This window comes from Mytilus californianus, unplaced genomic scaffold, assembly GCF_021869535.1.
Source record: "Mytilus californianus isolate M0D057914Y unplaced genomic scaffold, xbMytCali1.0.p SCAF_4, whole genome shotgun sequence".
Classification (NCBI taxonomy): domain Eukaryota; kingdom Metazoa; phylum Mollusca; class Bivalvia; order Mytilida; family Mytilidae; genus Mytilus; species Mytilus californianus.
Window position 1 is genome coordinate 1275562 of NW_026262690.1, and position 19603 is coordinate 1295164.

Genomic DNA, 19603 nt, shown 5'->3' on the forward strand with positions numbered 1-19603 from the left:
TTATACATTCTTGGCTTTCAAATATTCGGCTTTGAGCGTTCCTGATGAAGGCCAATCCAGAAAAGCGCTTCTGACGCATAAAATATATAACATGTTGTTTTCATTTTTTATAGTGATATAAATGAAAAGAACGAGATTTGGTTTATACGTTAAAGAAATAGCAACAAAAAATCACACATTTGAAAAATAATGATAATAAAAACCAATTGGCTAACGTGTATTCACCAATAAACAATCATAAACAAGTTTTGGTACCATACGTATTACAAAAAAAAAAAAAATTATAGTTATTGCATGAGAAATTCAACAAATCTCCAACAAATAAAGTCTTTTAATCTAAAAAAAAAAAAAAAAAAACCCATTCCAATGCAATTAGAATTTTTTTGGCATTAAAAACATCAGAATATTTCACTTTTATGATTCCTAAATACACCATTTTTATTTTAACATATTTCTGAGGTGTTCTACTTCGAACTAAAAAAAAAACAACAAAAAAAAAAAACAAAAAAAAACAACAGTGGTCGTCGACTAGTAGGAAAATATATATTATCTTTTTTTCTCAATAATTATATTTGCTTCTAGTTTATTTTTTGATAATTGTAGGTTAAATAACGAAAGAGTATTGGATATCGCTTGAAATCGCTTGATTTCAACTCTTTAAATTTCACAATAAGAATAAACGAACCTTAGGCAAGATTATAATTATCATTTTAGATATAAAAAGATAATATCTATCGATGTCCAATATTCACGAGTTGTTAAGCGCTTTTTTCTCTTACGGTAAAACATATTTTTGTCTTGGTGAAATATTTTTGTTTTTGCAAATTTTTCTTCCAATAACTCCTCTTATGGTATTGTGATTATTATGTCAGGAACCCAGACTCCTGCTAACATCAGACGTTGTCAAGGTATTTGCACGCTTCGGAATGAAATAAAATTTCACCAAAAAAATATAGAAAAAAGTCCATAGAAACCGACAAAATCAAATGTTAGACTTTAAACCAACGGAACGAATGGAAAAATAACAGACATTTTCCGAAGAAATATGAGTGTTTAGTATAACATTGAAAAACTCACAAATCTCAGTTCCCTTTAGTGAAATGTGACTTTGTAAAGTCATTATTGACCTAACAAATGCCAATGGAAATGTCGTAATTGTATGTCTCTTCATGCTGAAAAAATATAACAGGCCACACAATAATCCAATTAATCATTGACGGTAATTATATGATAAAGAAATCGCGTGTTCATTAACATATTTGAATTTCTAAAGACGTCAAGGATGTTCTGATTATACAATTTAAAATGTTTCAGCACCATATAATAAGTTTAATGTTTGACTTTCCAAATATATCTATATAGTCAAAATCGAACATGTTAAAGACTAATCCAGACACATGTGATGTGCCAACAGAAATAATTTCATATATGTATGATTTACATTTTAGTTTATTTGTCACATCCATTTCATCCCCAGGTCTTGTAAAAATTTTCAAATCAATTGCCAAAACTTCTCCTAAACTGTATAAAGTTACACGAAATATAGCAGTAGCTCTGATTCATATCAATAATATTAAGGTACACCTTTGGGAAGCCAGTACAAGGTGATGCAGAATTGACTATAAAACGTCGATGGACAAGAAATACTAAAGATCAGATTGTAAAGAAATTCAAGGTATATTTGATAAAATTATGATAGCATTATTTATATGTTTTACTTCCGTACATTATATTGTTATATATATGTTCCTACGTATTGTAAGGAAAGTTTATGTTGCGTCATCATTATGTTCCTTAAAGCATTTTGTGCACGATTTTCTAAGTCATATGCATTGAAGTCAAACATGAAAGCTGTTTTGGAAGTTGCAACTATAGTCTATACAAAACGATACAAAAGTTTATAGCAAACATTTTTTCAAAAGGTTTATCAAAGGAACTAATACCATTGCCTACTGAATAGTAAATACAATTAAATCACTTGAGAGGTGGTATGATTCTTGATATAAAGATGGCATATAACTTATGTCAAAATATTGCCAGTTATATATGCAAAGTTTGTAGATTACATATATTTAACAGATTAAACATATGATTTTTTGAAGCCAGAACTGGCATGAGTGTAAATAGAAACATTAATTAAGATTCTCATTTTCATCAACGAAGTGGCTTTGCCCATTTGAAAATTGTGCTTAAGATAATTTTTTAGCGTTTTCTCTATTCAATGACATAATCCTCGACTGTATCCTTTAAAATAAAAACAAGGAGATGTGGTATGATTGCCAATGAAACAACTATCCACCAGAGTTAGAATAAGGAGATGTGGTATGAATGCCAATGAAACAACTATCCACCAGAGTAAGAATAAGGAGATGTGGTATGATTGTCATTAAGACAACTATCCACCAGAGTTAGAATAAGGAGATGTGGTATGATAGCCAATGAAACAACTATCCACCAGAGTTAGAATAAGGAGATGTGGTATGATTGTCGATGAGACAACTATCCACCAGAGTTTGTATGAATCGTAATAAAAACTTTTAGTTGACAGCTCTCTCACAAGCAAAAAAACCATAACTGTAAAATATAAGGGTATACACTACAATCACGGGGACACATCCTACAGTATCCACACAGCACGAGCAACAAACCCTGCAATCAATATAAAAATTATTAGTATTTTTAAATGGTTAAGTTTCAAAATTATCATTAGTTTGAACGTTGCACTTAACACACTTACACTGATGCTGTTACTTATACCACAAAGTATGATTTCTACTACAGTAATATTGCAACAATAAAAAAGAATATAGTTCCAAGCAAAATATCGTAAATCACCTGTTGCAATTACCGTTTGTCATACAAGTGAGAGGTTTAGCTAGCTATAAAACCAGGTTTAATCCACAATTTTCTACATAAGGAAATACCTGTACCAAGGCAGAAATATGACAGTTGTTTTCAATTCGTTTGATGTGTTTGAGTTTATGATTTTGCCATTTGATAAGGGACTTACCGTTTTGAATTTTCCTTGGAGTTCGGTATTTTTGTTGTTGTAATTTTTAAAATAAAGTACCAAATATTTGATACGATATTAAACATTATAATTTGATTCAATAACAAGCATGGCTGATTTGCATAATTTTCATACTGCTTTGCATAAACAGCGATTTTAGAATTACTTTTACCATATCATGTCTAACAATCTTTAGGATACCCATTCTATATTGATGCCAATGGACAACATTTCTTTTTTTTAGAAGATGATCCATCGTAGACATTTTCATGTTGACTTTACTTATGTATTATACAATATAGATAAATGGAAAAGCTACAATTCGAGTTTTGATGAGTGAAATTGTACCAAAACTAGGAACTTACATAGAGGTTATTGCTAAAGTAACAGAAGCAATTACAGGCATCTCAGCAAATGATACGGGAAATGTTAGAATTTATGACACACCAGAAAAACTTGCATTTTCCTCTAGTATGTCAAGCGTATTCAAACCTGGATTGGACTATACAATAATAGTGAGTACATGATTATTGGTCACCTTCAAAAATTGATTGACCGATACGATGTGTCGGTGTCTCAACTCACTAGTGGCATGTTTTCGCGGTCTAAGATCATAAGATACCAGTAAGTTGACTGGTATGTTACTTTATCAAAGGTCTCCTTTTCGTGATTGTGACATTTTATCTCAGTGTGGTTTTGCCTTGCGCGTGATGCATGCATATCAGATAACACTTACCATGTCGCAGCACCCTGTCGCGCTCCGTGTAGAGTTGAAGCGATTCCAGATGTTTTGTTTTCGACCTTGATTTGTCTCTTCCTAATCCAGTTGCGAGATATAAACTACTGTCGTCAAAATTTAGATAAATTTAGTAACAGTATTAACATGCTTCACCACATGTCGCTATTAACGGTTCACATAATGTTCATCTAACATACAATACTGACCAGGTGACATATAGAATTATAGTACATAACATTTGATCAGAATCGATTAAAGAAAGGTCGGAAAACAAAATGTTTACTTTAAAAAATACCGTTGTCTTAGGGAATTTGAATATTTTAAAATTTAATCTAGCAAACGTATTAAGTGGAGAGAACTATAAAAAGTAATAAATCATGCTCAGAAGAACTAATAAGCACATACAATAACAAGTGCATTCCAGAACAGATGGATTAGTAAAAAGTAGTTCGACCTATTGATAATATACGCATTCGACAACCGTTGACCTCAATATCTCGATTATTTTTTTCCCGATTTGCCGACGCATTGACGTATAACTGCATGTGCTGCCCTGCCTATGAATTTTTTTTTTATTAAAAAGCAAAGTTTCTTAACGCAAAACATATGAAGGAAACGATAAAAACAAAAGAAAATATGTAAGGAATAACATATACCTCAAATGTTAACTAAGGATGTGTACTTACACGAGCAAAAAGATAGATGACACATGTTCAGCAGGATCTGGTATCCCGTCCGAGGCACCTGAGATTACCCCTTGATTTTGGTGGGGTGCGTGTTGAGTTTTCTATATTTTGTTTTGTATACTGTTGTTTGACTTTGGGTTTGTCTTTTCTTCTTATATCCATTCGTTTTCGACTTTTTTGGTATCGTCAGTATCACTTTTTTCAACTGCACGAAAAAGAATAAGTGATGCAAATGTGTTTCAGCTTTTTTGTTACCAATATACATTTGCACAGAAGTCTTCTTATTTAAAAGTTGATAGTGTTCTTAAAGGATTGCCATGAAGGCTTGATGATACAAGGAATACATTTTGAAAACATTATTCACTCAATATGTTAATATTTAATAATATAAATGGACTTGTAACTGGCCTATAGATATTTACATCAACACAATTTGGTCACTGGTGGACAGTTGTTCAATTGACAATCATTCCGCATGTCATTACTTGTCATTGTTATTTGAGGGATTAGTCAATTCCAATTCAGGGTAATTTAAGGTTAAAGTATAATTATTTTACCTTTAAATATTTTAGCATTCATATATACATATTTGTCTATCAATGGTACATTTTAGTTGAGAGCTACACAGCGAGATGATAGTCCCTTGAACCCACCATTGGGCTTTGTAAACATTACGGTAACGTATACAGTGCCTGGTGAAAAGAAACCACAAATTGGGCCACCAAGCTTACCTCCACCTGGCGGTAATCAGATTATGCCTTTTCGGCCATTTCCACAACCAGTCAACAGAGACACAAAAGTACTCTTGTCACGTTTGAAACAGATCCCTGAATCAGGAATAATCAATCTCTCAGCTAGATTCCCTAAAGCAGCACAGTCTGGTAGAATAGAGGTATCTAAAAATATATAAATGAACGGATATAATTAGATTAAATAATCACCAACATACTTAGTCTAGTTATAGAAAAAATCGTAAGGGGTTACGCAAAACCCTATGTCTAACATGTTTTTACTGCTGTCAGTGTAAAATTGTAATGTTGACTGTAAAAAGTGAATCTTTTTATCAGTAAAATACAGAATTTAAAAAAAAAAATCGAAAATGTTTTCTTTGGATGCTATCTATTGATTTTTTAAGATTAGCTTCGGTCCAAGAAATAAAAAACTATAACTGAAATAAATATATTTTCAAAAGTGTGTAACTGTGAAAAAAACTATGTCTATTTATCAATAAAATACGGAATTCCCCCCTCAAAAAACATATTTTAAAATTTTTACTTCCAGAAAGTATTTCTTTATAATAAACAAGCTTCTGCCAAATTTGATAAAATGCTATGAAAGTTTGGCAAAGTAATTGATGTGAAAACATTAACCCTAGACTGTATCTACTTTTTAACTGTTAAAACAAATTCAGCCCAAATACCAGTAAAACACAAGAAAATTAAAATAAATATTTTCAAATCTATGTTCTTGATACTGTCTTTTGGTCATAAGCAATCATTGACCTTAAGTATGAAGAATATTTTTTTTCATAATTTAAGTAGGATATTTGGTGTCCATGAACCACTATACATGTAATACTATTTTCAATTTTAACTACAGGCTTTTTATCGCAAATCGAGAGCATCCAAATTTTTGTCCCGAGCAGAATCCCCAAGCAGAAACTACATACAAGTGGAAGTTAAAAATAACAGAAAAGCTCAGGTACAGTTCAAAAAGAGCAAACATTATCTGTAGCCAAGTCAGCCCTGAATATTCAAATAAACCTTAAAACACAATTCAGAACAAAAAGTCTTATATATTTAATAAACACTTACACTAACGGTTTTTTTATTTAGATTTCAAAATGAAATATTTCTTTGTGTCTAAAACTAAGACATCATATCAGGCTTCAAAATTGTCAAAGGATACAAAACTGAATACACATTAGAGTATAATATACATAGATAAAAGGAAGAAACAAATAAACATACGAGCACAAAAGGTGTATTTCTAGCATTCCAAACTACACTCTAGGAAATAACTTTCGCTGTTATATTGATATTGTAGAAAACCTGATTATCAGAAAAAGATCATTACCATTATTTGAAATCGGGAGAATCTGAATACTGCACGGATATGTATGGCATAGAATATTAACTTAAATGTAGCACAATGACCTTCTTTATCGTATGCAAATTATAACTTTTAGTGATATTTTATTAAAATCCTTTTCGAAAATTAAGGCAATGTTGTTCGAATGAAGGACCGTCCTATTTAAAGAGGGTACATATTACAACTGGAAATAAGTCCATTTATCTTGAAACAAACAGATAATTGCAAAATAGGCAATGGAGAAAATGTTCTCTTAGTATCAATCGCATTGTATTCATTTGTTATAAAAATATTTGTTTTTTATTTATGTTTAGCCTGGTCAAAGATTAGCATTAGTTATAAAAGTTACAGAAATGATCCGCTTCTGCAATTACAAAGTATGTTATTGTTCTTGTCACTTTGCGAACGCTTAAAAATAATTATCGGGAATAATATAATAGAGAGATGGGCATGCGTCAACTATTCAAATTGTGTCAAACCATAATTAATTTTTAGATGATTAAGAAAGGGCATATTCGTTTTTATCCTTACATTTGGAACAATACAACAGTGTTAAAACATATATAATTTATGTTGGACCAAACGAAATACTGATAAACTTCAGAGTGATACACAATACGCATACGCATATAATAACAGGTAATATCTACACTTCCGTAAAATCTGCAAAACTAGGACATAGAAGTGGCTTTTTAAATGACTACTAAAAGGCAACATTATGTCGTTATAGCTATTTAAATTTGAAAATTAGGAGATTTCAGTTGAACACCAGGGGATTCTCTAAGAAAATGGAACTATACAATATTATCATTTTCCGAAGAAGAGAGACAAACATATTCGTGCGCGCCCTTACAGAAATAGCACTTTCGGGGTTATTGTTGCAAGTTTAATTCCAGAGGACATTCTCCAGGTTACCAGACATCAATTGTCAACTTTCGTTTGTGCGTGCAGTTTTTTTTTACCACAAATATTGTTTACCAGATATGCTATTCATTATGATACAAAAAAGGGAGATCACATAAAATGTTAATATTCGTTTATTTTTCGTGACATCTTATATCGAAATCTTTTATGCAAATTAAAAAATCCCCATGTCACTCACAGGTTTTTTCAAAAGGATCACTTATAACACAAGGACGATTTAGAATGAGAAATAGAAAACAGCAAGACCAGAATCTAAGAATCACATATGCAATGATTCCCCAAGCAAAGTTACTGATTTACTATGTAAGACGACAAAACGGTGAAATTGTAGCTGATGCCATTACATTTCCTATTGAGGACATATTTAATAATAAAGTAAGCATTTATTATAGTCGGTTATAATCATTTATTGCATACAGTGCTTTCATAAAAAATTACAATGAAGTAAAAAAAAGCAGAATTCAAATTCACTGCAGAATCTTATATATTATAAAATAGATTAATTCCTACGGTTGTTGTCGTGATTTATAAGGCTGAATTAAAATGTGTCCTGTCAAAACTCAGTTGTATTGATTTTGGCAAGTATTTTTAATTCTCCCAGAAGGAAGTTGTTGCGGTACAAAATGTCAAAATGATATATTCCCGCGTCGTTTCAGTGAGTGTTAACATGAATGTACACAAAGTTTGTCGACGAAATTGAAATTCAAATAGATATTTAATCGAAACACAGATATCATTATCATATAAAACAAAAGAAAGGTACTTTATAATAGAAGCTTAACATTATCGATTACACCCACTTATAGTCATAATCAAGTTAGACAGTCATATTAATACTGACTAATAATTGTTTTTGTTTATATTGTTGCTGACTCTAAACAATTGAGGGACTAAATTTGAATCAAATAGAATAAAACGCTACATCGTTTTGAAACTTTTGAAATGCATTCTGTATCACTTTGGAAAGAATCATCCGTATTCTCACGGATAATGTAAAAGGTTGCATACTAAAGTTTACACCTAATAAAAATATAACTGTTCAGTTGCCTTACAAACATTGGCCAAATATTTCTTTTATACATTCTTGTTTTGTTAAAAGCACCTTAGTTTAAAACATAGAAAAAATCTGTACGTGGAATCTTAATCATACTTTTAAAGTTTAATTAACATTACGTGATGAAAATAAAAAGAAAACAAAGAAAAAGCTACCAGAACCAAGCTGACTTAGATACTAATTACTCCTACGTCGTTTAAAAGGGAAATCACAGTTGTCTCTATATTACTGACTGACCAATTACTGTATAAAAACGTTGAGGAGACACATTAGTGTCAAAATTTGGGCCTCAACAGCCAGATCTCAGACACAGGTCGAGACACAACTAAATGGTTTCGTATGCAGATGCATCTGATATATTGTGAGACCATCTATACTATTGAAACTATGAAGTCTGTTCTTTCGCAACAACGTATAAATGATTTAAAAAGTCTTCTCTTATATACCGTTGTGTAGTTTGCAAATTGCATATTTTCAGGTTCGTGTATTTAAAAATTTTACATATAAATCAAGATTATAATCAAATTAACTGATGCTGAATTGTCGCAATGTTAAAGAATGTATTCGTCTTCTTAACAAATTGTGTCACTGTCTTCCATATCATTCGTTTGTTTTAAGTTTGAAACATATCAATTCAATATATTTTAATCTTTGCTAATGCATTGTTCATCTGAACATGTTACCGTACTGGCAAACGTGAACTAAAGAAAAAAGTATGACAATATTTGGAATTCATTGATATTTCATTGGTTAGAATAAGTGGCAATATGTTATGTAGTAAAGTCAGATTTGGGTAGGTGTATGTTCAAACAGATTGGGTGGTTGGGGGTAAAAAGATTGCTTGTTTCTATAACCAACTCCAATACCGTTTAGTAACCTATAAAAACACTGTATGGCTAAAGAAATACTCAAAAGAGAAAAATTTCATCAATTGAATAAAAACGATCATTATCACCACTGATTTGCAGGCTTATGGCTTGGGACAGGAACAATAAAAGTATGCCGGGATTAAATATGTTGGAAAAAACATCTCTATTTTAGTATAGTATAGTAAACAGGGATTTTTTTGTTATAATTTAAAAAGTGATATCTTCTATAATGCTAATGTGATGTGAAATTGCATACATTAATGATTTTGTTACCTGTAGGTGTCTATTAACTTCAACTCAAGACGAGCTAAGCCAGGTGATGAAGTTCAAGTTGAATTGACTGCTGATCCAAACTCATTAGTCAATGTTCTCGCAGTCGATAAAAGTGTCCTTTTACTGAAATCAGGAAATGATATAACTACACAAAATGTAAGTTCTCTCACTTTCTTTCTATCTTACTCTTAATTCTCTACAGACACAACCATGAAGGTACAAAAAAATTGACAACCTTTTATGATAAAGAGTTTGAGTCTGACGTTGATAGGCACACATAGGACCAAATAAATACAGGTATTCCAACTGGATTTTTTTCTCTTCGTTACAATTGTTAATATGTAAGCATCTGATTTGTTACAGTTTATCTGTAAATGTTGATCGAGTGTAAAAATTCAGGACCATAACATGAGCGTCTCAGTTAAAAAAATCTACTCTTTTTGTTTATAGAAAAACAAAGGCTATGGGGTATCCATCCAAAACACAATATGAACGCACAGCAAAATACACATTAAAAACAAAGAAACAGCTCTTTTATTGTTGTTCTTCGTCCAATAGTCACAATGAGGCCTTCAACACCAGACAAAAATAAAACCCAAAAATCAAATTATCACCTCACTGCAACTTTAAGACGGCCCCATAGCACCGGCTTTAGCGGAATTCTTTGCAAAAATAATTTGGATAGACTTTGTAAGATGTGACACCACCAAAGCTGGCCCGGTCAAAAAACTTTATATATTAAAAAAATTGTACTGCAGTAATTATAGCCACATTAAAGACATAATCAAATTCAACATCTTAACTTAACGTATGAAATATCAAAACAGAAAATATTTTAATGATAAATGATTTGATGCAGCTCAGGAAACACGATGCATCAAATTCATTTACGGCTGATGTTTGTACGAAAGAATGGTAGGGACAGTATATTTTTGTTTTAATTTCTCATTTCCATTTTGACATTTCTTATTTCCAACTTGACATTTGTCACTTCCAAGTTAACATTTCTGTGTACTAATATAAAAATAAAAAAAATATATAGATGTTCTTTGATTTTCAAGAGACAACACAGCACCAGAGAGCAAATGACGTAGAAGTTAGCAACTTTTGATCACCGTACGACCCTCAACAATGAGCAAAACCAATACCGATTAGCAAGTTATTAAAGGCTCCGAAATGACAAATTTAAACATGACATTTATCAGTTGAAAGATAAATTTCTCAGTTTAATCTGACATTTCCTTCTTCCAAATTATATTTCACACTTCCAAATTTTCATTTCCAATTTCCAAGTTTATACTTCCTACTTCCAAGTTTGAACTGAAAAATATCAACATGGAAGTGAAAAATATCAAAATTAAACAGAAAATAGTTATATTTTGGAACAGAAAAATGTAACTTTGAACTGAGCAATGTCAAGTTTGAAACAAGAAATTTTAACTAAAGAATGTCACTAAATGTCTTTCGTATGTTTTCTCGGTTTATATGATATAAGTTCCCCCTTTACCAATAACTATTTATCAATATTTAAAGGTATTGAATGCACTTCAAGGATATGATAACTCGGGATTCCTTCCAAGATTTGGTGGATGGGATTTTTGGTTGCCAAGACCAGTGTATGGCAGGGATGCATTCTCGATTTTTAATGTGAGTACAAGAGTACAAATGATTAAAAACTCGATTAAAGCCCAATTTCTAAGATATTTCAAGTATCTAAAATATAAAATAAAATGGGAATAACTTATTAAACCTGGTATTTACGACGAGTTTAGTTACAACCAATAGGTCGATGCCACTGTTGGTTGAGGTTTACTCCTTAAGGGTATCACAAGCCCATTAGTCATTGACAAGAATTATCATTGATATGGTTATAATTCGTACTGTATTTGGCCTTTTTAACGTTTTTTGATTCGAGTGTCACTGATGAAGACAAAACGGGCGGCGTCTGAAAGGGATATACAAACTCATAAGTCGATAATAAACTGACAACGCCATGGCGAAAAACGAAAAACAACAAAAATTTTAATTTCCCTGTAGGACGTATTTTTGATAAAGGATTGCATCGTAAAAATAAAAATAGTTTTGGATACATGTTTTAGTTCTGTTATTTCTTCATGTTTATAAATCATTTTTGACAAAAAAAAAAATAAAAATAAAAAGACATATAACATTTATAATTCTTAAATACTTAGGAAATGTTTCTTCAAAAATACAAGTAATATACTCCTTTGAAAAAATATTCAATTAAATTTATTAAAAGTCATCCCGTTATCAAGAGTTAAAATCTATACATCAAGCATGTTTTCTTAAAATGGACAGGATTTTTGCCAGGAATAATTTCAAACTGTCGAATTGTTTTCCAATTATTTTTCACTAAAGATTCGTATATTTTGTTTACAGGGAGCTGGCGTTTATGTGTTGACAGATGCTTTGCTTTATCAGTATAATCCACCTCAAAGTCGTAGGTATTTTAACACTCTAGGGAAACATTTCAATATGACAGCCCAAAGAATAAGCTGTAAGGTGTAATGGTGTTTATTACTTAGATTTGGGTGCCTAATGCCTAAACTGTCACCAAACTACGATAGTCATTTAAAAAATAACAACAGAGATTGACGTATCAAATTCAACTCTTGATCTTTATTAGTTTGTTCTTACAAACAACTGCAATATATGTCACTGAATTCAAACAAGAAACAGTCGATCAATTAAATAGCCAGGTATATGTTAAGAGGCAGACAATAGTTGTCAAACAAGATAGGACTCAACCAAGGAAAACGAAGCCAACCCTTCGCTCAAAGTTTTCGGAAAAACCTTCGTCCTCCACTGGTGACATCCATCGTGTTACTTATAACATTTCGATAATAGGTCATAACGGTGATAACATTCATCACATATTAAATCGTTAACCCTATATTACATGACCAAAGGTTCATGCTCTAATCCTGTTGAAAACCTGCAATTCCGTTATTTGCATTGCTATATTTTTTTCTGTGTTACATCAGAACTTATGAAATATTTACTTAAAATTTGTATACTGACACAATTTAGGACAATTATGTTTAGTTTTGAAAATTACTTTCTTTAAACTTTTATTTCCAAATCAATCATTGTATATAGGCATTTCAGTGTACCAATGTTCCCCATTATATCATTAACAATATAATAAGAATCAAGATAAAGAGAAAAAGTATAAATAAACAAAACGAGAAAGCAAATAAAAATTACAAGGACAGAAAGTGGAAGACTACAGATTCAGACATATTTTTCAAGCATGTTGTTCCTAAAATTAAATGAAATTATGTATGCTATAGCACTACTCCGAAAATATATTTAAATCTAACGTTTTTTGAAATAACACTTCCACCTCCAACAAAACACCAACATACCATACTTGACAAAACAGTTTCTTTTTGTTGAATTTGTTAACAGTTGTGTAATCAGCACTTCTGTGTTTACATGACTCATTATTGATTCTATTCATTAATTAACTGTTAAAACGTTATGAATTTTCGAAATACTAAGACTTTTCTACCCCAGGTTTTTTGATTTTTAGTTCTCAATGCTCTCCATTTTGTACTTTATTTGGCCTTTTAAACGTTTTTGTTTCGATCGTCACTGATGAGTCATTTGAAGACAAAGCGGTATTTATGATGAGTTTATTTACAAGGGGTGAAAAGTAATCAGTTGTGAGATATCCTACATTTTTTTCCATAAATTTACACTGCTTAAAAATCAGCAGCAAATATTAAATAAAAAAAAACCAACATTATTTCTATTATTAAATAATTAAGAATGTTACGTCTTGTTATCATTTGAATGGTGTTAATATAACACTCATAACATTCAAAACGTTTCGAATTCGGAAAACCATGGGAATCGACATTGAAGAGTATCATTCTTCAAATAAGTGTTTATTTAAGGGTTATTTTGTCTTTATCTGCAATGCGCATACATGTCACATTTGGCTACAAGAATAAAATGATTAACTAGATGACTAGATGAGATGTTTTAATTCGTCCGTCTTTTTTAAAAGAAGGGGTCTAATCAGTCGGAAATCCAGTGAAGAATGGAAATCTTTATTATAGAATGAACATATACCAAAATGAAAAATTTCGATTGTTTCTTTGGCCTGATACAGATATAATTTAATGCAACTGTAAATTTTTAGAGTGTCGGTCATATAAGGCCACTGATGAACTTTTTCATATTCATACGCTATCAATTGTCTGGTACTTGAAAAAAAAAACCCAAAACAAGAGTATCTATTTCCAATTTATGAACATTTAACATATGCTGTCTAATATCGGACAATGCCAAGAACGCTTACACTTGTTAAAAAACCGCATATTAATTAGAACAATATTTCGTTCATAAATAAATTTTAAGCAAGGAACATATACTGATGCAGTGTGTAACGATTACAAATTTCGAGAGATGTCGATTACCAATAATAATAATAATAATAATAATAATAATATTCTTTATTTAAAGAGGGTAACTTAATTAGTTGTCACAAATCTTACCTGGGCCCTCATAAAGTAAGTACAAAATGATATAGTACATACAAATAAACAATAAAACCAACAAGCAGTATACATACATAAGATAAATATCATTCATAGTGTTCAAGTTGATTAATAATCTATCATTGTGTGGTTTTACAGAAATATTTGAGGCATTTAGATTTGAATAAACATAAAGATGTTAATGTTTTTATATTTGTTGTAAGATATTCCATAGAATTACAGAATTGTATGCAAAAGATTTTTTCATTAAATTCGTGTTTGGCCGAATTACTACCTAATTGTTTTTTTGAGACGGATCTTAAATTTCTTTCATAAATTTCAGAGTTCTGAATACACAACTTTTTCAGATAATCAGGAGTTTTGTAGTGTAAGAATTTATATACTAGAATAAGTTGATGATATGAAAGTTTTCACCAGATTCTAGTCTTTTCATGTAAGAAAACATGCACATAGGGTAAGCTGACAATAATTAAAGTCTTTGTCTTCAAATTCTTTAAAAATTGAAAACGGGGTTGGTAATAAATGTACTGTATAAGAAAAGGTAGAGTGCATGTAGTGATTTCTTTAAAGCTATGATTCTGATAAATACGAATTGTTGTGAGAAAAGGTGTTTTAAAAGATTTTCTACATGAATAAGTGTTAGTTTTTAAAGTTTACTATGCAGCATGGGTTTTGCTCATTGTTGAAGGCCGCACGGTGATATGTAGTTATTAACCTCTATATCATTTGGTTTTTGGTAGAGAGTAATCTCATTGGCAATCAACTTACGTCTTCTTATTTTTTTTATTTAAAAAATCTGAGCAAAGAAGGAAAATCAACTCGAAACAAGATGATAAATACTATTACAAGGCGAGAATGAATTTAATTTCAGCCGGAGTGTTTTTTTAGGGCTAGGAGTACCAGGAGCACCAGGGCAACCTAATTTAAGTTTTGCAGCTTTCGGAGGCGGAAGCGGCGGAGGCGGACCCCTTGCTGTTCCAACACGAACACGAAAGAACTTTCCAGAAACGTGGTTATGGGTAAACAGCACAACAGGGTGAGAATGCATCATTTGACACTAATTGCTGTCTGTATGTTGAGATTGCCTGTTTGGTTTAAAAAGTTCAGGATTTGAATCACCGCCTGTGTTGTTGGCTTCTACGACACGCAGTACATTAGGCTTTGTGTTTCCATTCCGATTAAGAAAGTTGTTCCCCAAAACATGTCTATGGGTAAATAGAACATGATGATAGTGCTTTACTATATTCTTTACTATCATCATGATGAATTTATAACATTAAGGTTGGCATTCTAGCAGAAAAGCGGCAGGGTCTGCTCAATTGACATCTGTTGGGAGAACACGAAAGAAATTTCCGGAAACATGGATATGGGTCAGTAAAACAACAAGGTAAGGAATGATATATTAAACAATATCTGTTCTGATGACTTTATAGTAAAAACAATGATATTGTCCGTTTATACTAGAGTTAAGGATGGACTGAGCAGACACAGTGTCTACATTTACATCAGAAAGTGCGAGCATATTTTTAATTCATATTTGGACTTGCGGTTTTGTTTATCATACCGTTACGTGGTTATTATACAATGGATTATGATTAGCACGTTCAAAAGATACCTTGACCAAGGAATGGCAAATGGTATCTTTTTAATGTCATCGTGTCACGTACTTAAACTATTATTGTGACAACTTTTCCAAATAACAATTCTTTTCTTAATTAGTTTCTATAATTGATTAGTTCAAATACAATTATCTACACTATTTTCATTAGATCTATAAGACAAGTTGTCGATTTTTACTACTAGACACAAAACAAATATATATTAGCATTACTAATTAGAATAAATGAATGAAGTAGTTTACATAATGTGTTAAAAAACAAAAACATTCTTACCTCATTGGTTTGTGAACTGAAGTCAGTTTCATGTAATAGTAGTTAGCCCATTCAAGCTTAACTAAATTAAACGGACAAATCGAAAATAAAATGTGATCTTACTTCAACTGCCTATTTAACCAAAGTTTTCTCTAGAAAAAGAAATCACGGTTGATGGACAGGCTGATGATAAGTGCGGTATTCTGATTTTTATTGTATGTTATTATATGTACCTCTTCACCTCGAAAGGAAAAAAGGAAGGATTGAGATATAAGAAAACTAGTTTCACCCTTGCAGTATAATTATATGACTTCCCCAAATCAAGACCCTCGTCAGTGGTTATATCTCTGGAAATATTTTGTCATTTAGGGAATGTTTGTGGCAGATATTTGATACTCTCATTGATTGAATACTTTCACAGTAGGTAAATATTTGTATAGAATACATATAGAATCGTCGAAAAAATTTCCAATTTCAAATCTTAAGAATTTAAAAAAAAAATGTTGATGATACATTAATTACCGTTTTAATGATGTAAAATAATCATATGTTCACCGACCAGCGCTAAATAAGTCTATTAAAGACAATGTTAAAAGTTAAATGGGCTTTGTCACAGATTTTACACAAATTCCGTTTTAATGATTTAGAATAATAATATGGTCATTGACTTCCTTCCTGTCCTGTTCCAAGTCAGGAATATGGCAGTTGTTATCGAATAGTCCGTTTCTATGTATGTTGGCGTTTGTTTTTGTAGCAGTTCAGTGTTTATGTTGTTCCGTTGTTTTCCTCTTATAGTTGATGTGATTCCCTCGGTTTTGGTTTGTGGCCCGGATTTGATTCAGTTAAATTGATTTATGACTATTGAACAGCGGTATACTACTGTTGCCTTTATTTTGGTGTATTTACCGATCAGTTACCTATTTGGTATTGAAAAAATGTTTTGAAAAAATACGTTTAACAGAATTCAACGCGATGGAATTACGCTTATTTCGACGTTCTGTGGTATTTTTTACTATCACCACTTCTTTGAATCAAGTATACTGGGAAAACGAATTTGGTGACCATGTTATGTTACATCATTAAAACGGAATTTTATGTATTAGCAACATGATAAATATTATTTTAAAAGAAAAGTCTGGATATGAAATTGAAATTGGATGATGTTTTGACAAATTTGAGAACGTATTTCGCAGATTTTATGTGCTCTCTTTACAAATGTTTAACTATTATGAAAGTATTCAATCAGTAATATCGCAATAAAAGAGATAAATGCATTCTTTTTTTGAAACGTCCATATATTTACATGTTAGACAGAATATTAAGAATGAGCATTCCAAATTTGTGCCACAATTAACCGAAATAACCTTTTACTTGTTTTTGTAAAATAGAATAATTCCCAAAATACATGTAACTTATGGTCATAATCAAGAGAAACTTTAGATACCGCAAATTGTCCCAATCCAAAAACCTTTAGGTTTTCAATAATCTTTCAACGTTAAAGACCTTTTTTGCATCTAGTATTTCAATCTTATAAATAGAGGAATGAATTGTGTGTAAACCCTTTGATGAATATCAAACAGAATATTGTCCAGTCAAATCTAATTGGAACAACAAGCGATTACTTTCTAATGAATTAAATGTTTCACAAACTGTAGTATCCCTTTCTAATCATGGTAAATAATGACCTTACACAGATCATTATTGTATGTCTTTAAGCACATTTCATTGAAACTTGGATGTTTATTCAAAATAAATACATATCGTTCAGAAAGGAAATAGCTTCATATAGGTACTGTAAATCGACTAATTTTCGCGAGCGATTTTTTTTGCGACTTTCGCGAGTAGAAAAATAACGCAAGTATGTAAAACTTGGATTTTTCCTTATTTAGCTACGTCAAGTAAATTTGAAAATCGCGAAATTAAATAACCGCGATATGGCTAGAAAGAGCTAAACGCGAAATAAAGTATCCTCGAAAATAAGTTGGTTTACGGAATATAAATATATACTAAGCTAGACACTAGAACACAGTTTAGATCACATGCTATTGTTCTGTCATGAATATATACGTCCAAGTATGCTACAACATTAAGACTTTCTCCATCTGATAACCACACTCAATATAAACTTCGGCTGGAATTTAGCCCAACCACGTTAGACCTGCTCTCTAAGCGATGTTCAAACACCTACTTCTTTGACATCGTTGCAACATCGCCTGTAGTGTGTTCAGAGTCACAGACCACTCGACCAAATCGGCTATATATAATATAGCTTTCGTTAGTCAAGGAATGACCTTACTACTCATCTTAATCTAGGGTTGTAACAATGTACATGATGAAGGCAAAGGGATTGTTTACTACAGATCAGCTATTTTTGTCTGTCGTGAAGGACGCTAATTTTATAAGGACTTTCTCCATTGCATAACCCCATGTTACACAGGGCTTACACCACAATAAATATATACTTTGTATTAAATTTAAGCCAATAATGTAGACCTGCAAAATTCCGTTAGCCAATTTTGCCTTCAGCGAGATTCGAACACCTGTTTCTGTTGCATAGTTGCAACATCGCCTGCACTATGGCTAGCGACCTAGACCACTCGACTTGATAAGCTATGTAAAAATATAGCATTCGATACTCAAGTAATGCCTTTTCTTTTCGGCTTCATCGAAGGTTGTTTTTGAATAGAAAAAGTTAAAAAGAAATATATAGACAAATATCCAATTTCTGTGGCACAAGTATACGTGCTTTCGTTACCACAAATTACTTAAAATCTTTACTAAATTCTTCCATAGATACAAATATTTGGATTGAAAGTTTAGTCCTTCCTTTAGAAAAATTATTTCAATCGGGATTGCTCATCCTTATTTTTAAGGATAAGTTGTTAACCGAGCCCGGAAATTTAGATACGATCCGGGTAAACTTATCAATCCCTTCAATAAACTTATTCTAAAAGGTTACCAATTCAACACTGTAATCATATATTTTGTTATCAGTAAATTAAAATCAAACTAAATATTATTTTTATATCCATTTGAACACCCATGGCTATACGATCTGTCGATAAATGTATCTTGACATTGGAGAAGATCATGTTTTTCTCTGACTGTTAATGACGTCTTTACAATATATCCATTGGAAGTTGGATGTGTACTGATTGATATTTTAATCTTAGATTAAATCTTTGAATTGTTTTACATTTGTCTTTTTGTGGTGTTTTGTAGCTGACTATGCGGAATGTGTTTTGTACATTGTTGAAGGCCGTACGGTGACCTATAGTTGTAAACTTCTATGTCATTTGGTCTCTGGTGAAGAGTTGTTTCATTGGCAATTATACCACATCATCTTATTTCTATATTTATAATATTAATTTATATTCCCGACTTCACTGCACACATGAAATGTCGCTGTGTAGCAAAGTTGCAAAAGAATGAATCCTCCAAAAAGCTGTTTATGCACAAATTGCAACAAAATAGAATTAAATATGACTTGGTATATTTCTTGAAAAAATACACACTTCGTTGTCTGGTTTTAAAATAATGAATAATTACTTTGGAAA

The 19603-nt window shown here is 31.4% G+C and overlaps 1 protein-coding gene across 1 annotated transcript in view; it reads left to right on the forward strand.

Annotated features, from left to right (window-relative positions):
- Positions 1-19603, forward strand: part of LOC127737262 (CD109 antigen-like) — a 67410-nt gene that overhangs the window by 24476 nt on the left and 23331 nt on the right. The window contains exons 10-19 of the mRNA XM_052247818.1: positions 1579-1675; positions 3313-3525; positions 5049-5327; positions 6035-6136; positions 6841-6903; positions 7631-7825; positions 9653-9802; positions 11180-11293; positions 12047-12107; positions 15064-15211. Coding sequence (XP_052103778.1) covers positions 1579-1675; positions 3313-3525; positions 5049-5327; positions 6035-6136; positions 6841-6903; positions 7631-7825; positions 9653-9802; positions 11180-11293; positions 12047-12107; positions 15064-15211 — 1422 coding nt within the window. The remainder of the gene's footprint in view (positions 1-1578; positions 1676-3312; positions 3526-5048; positions 5328-6034; positions 6137-6840; positions 6904-7630; positions 7826-9652; positions 9803-11179; positions 11294-12046; positions 12108-15063; positions 15212-19603) is intronic.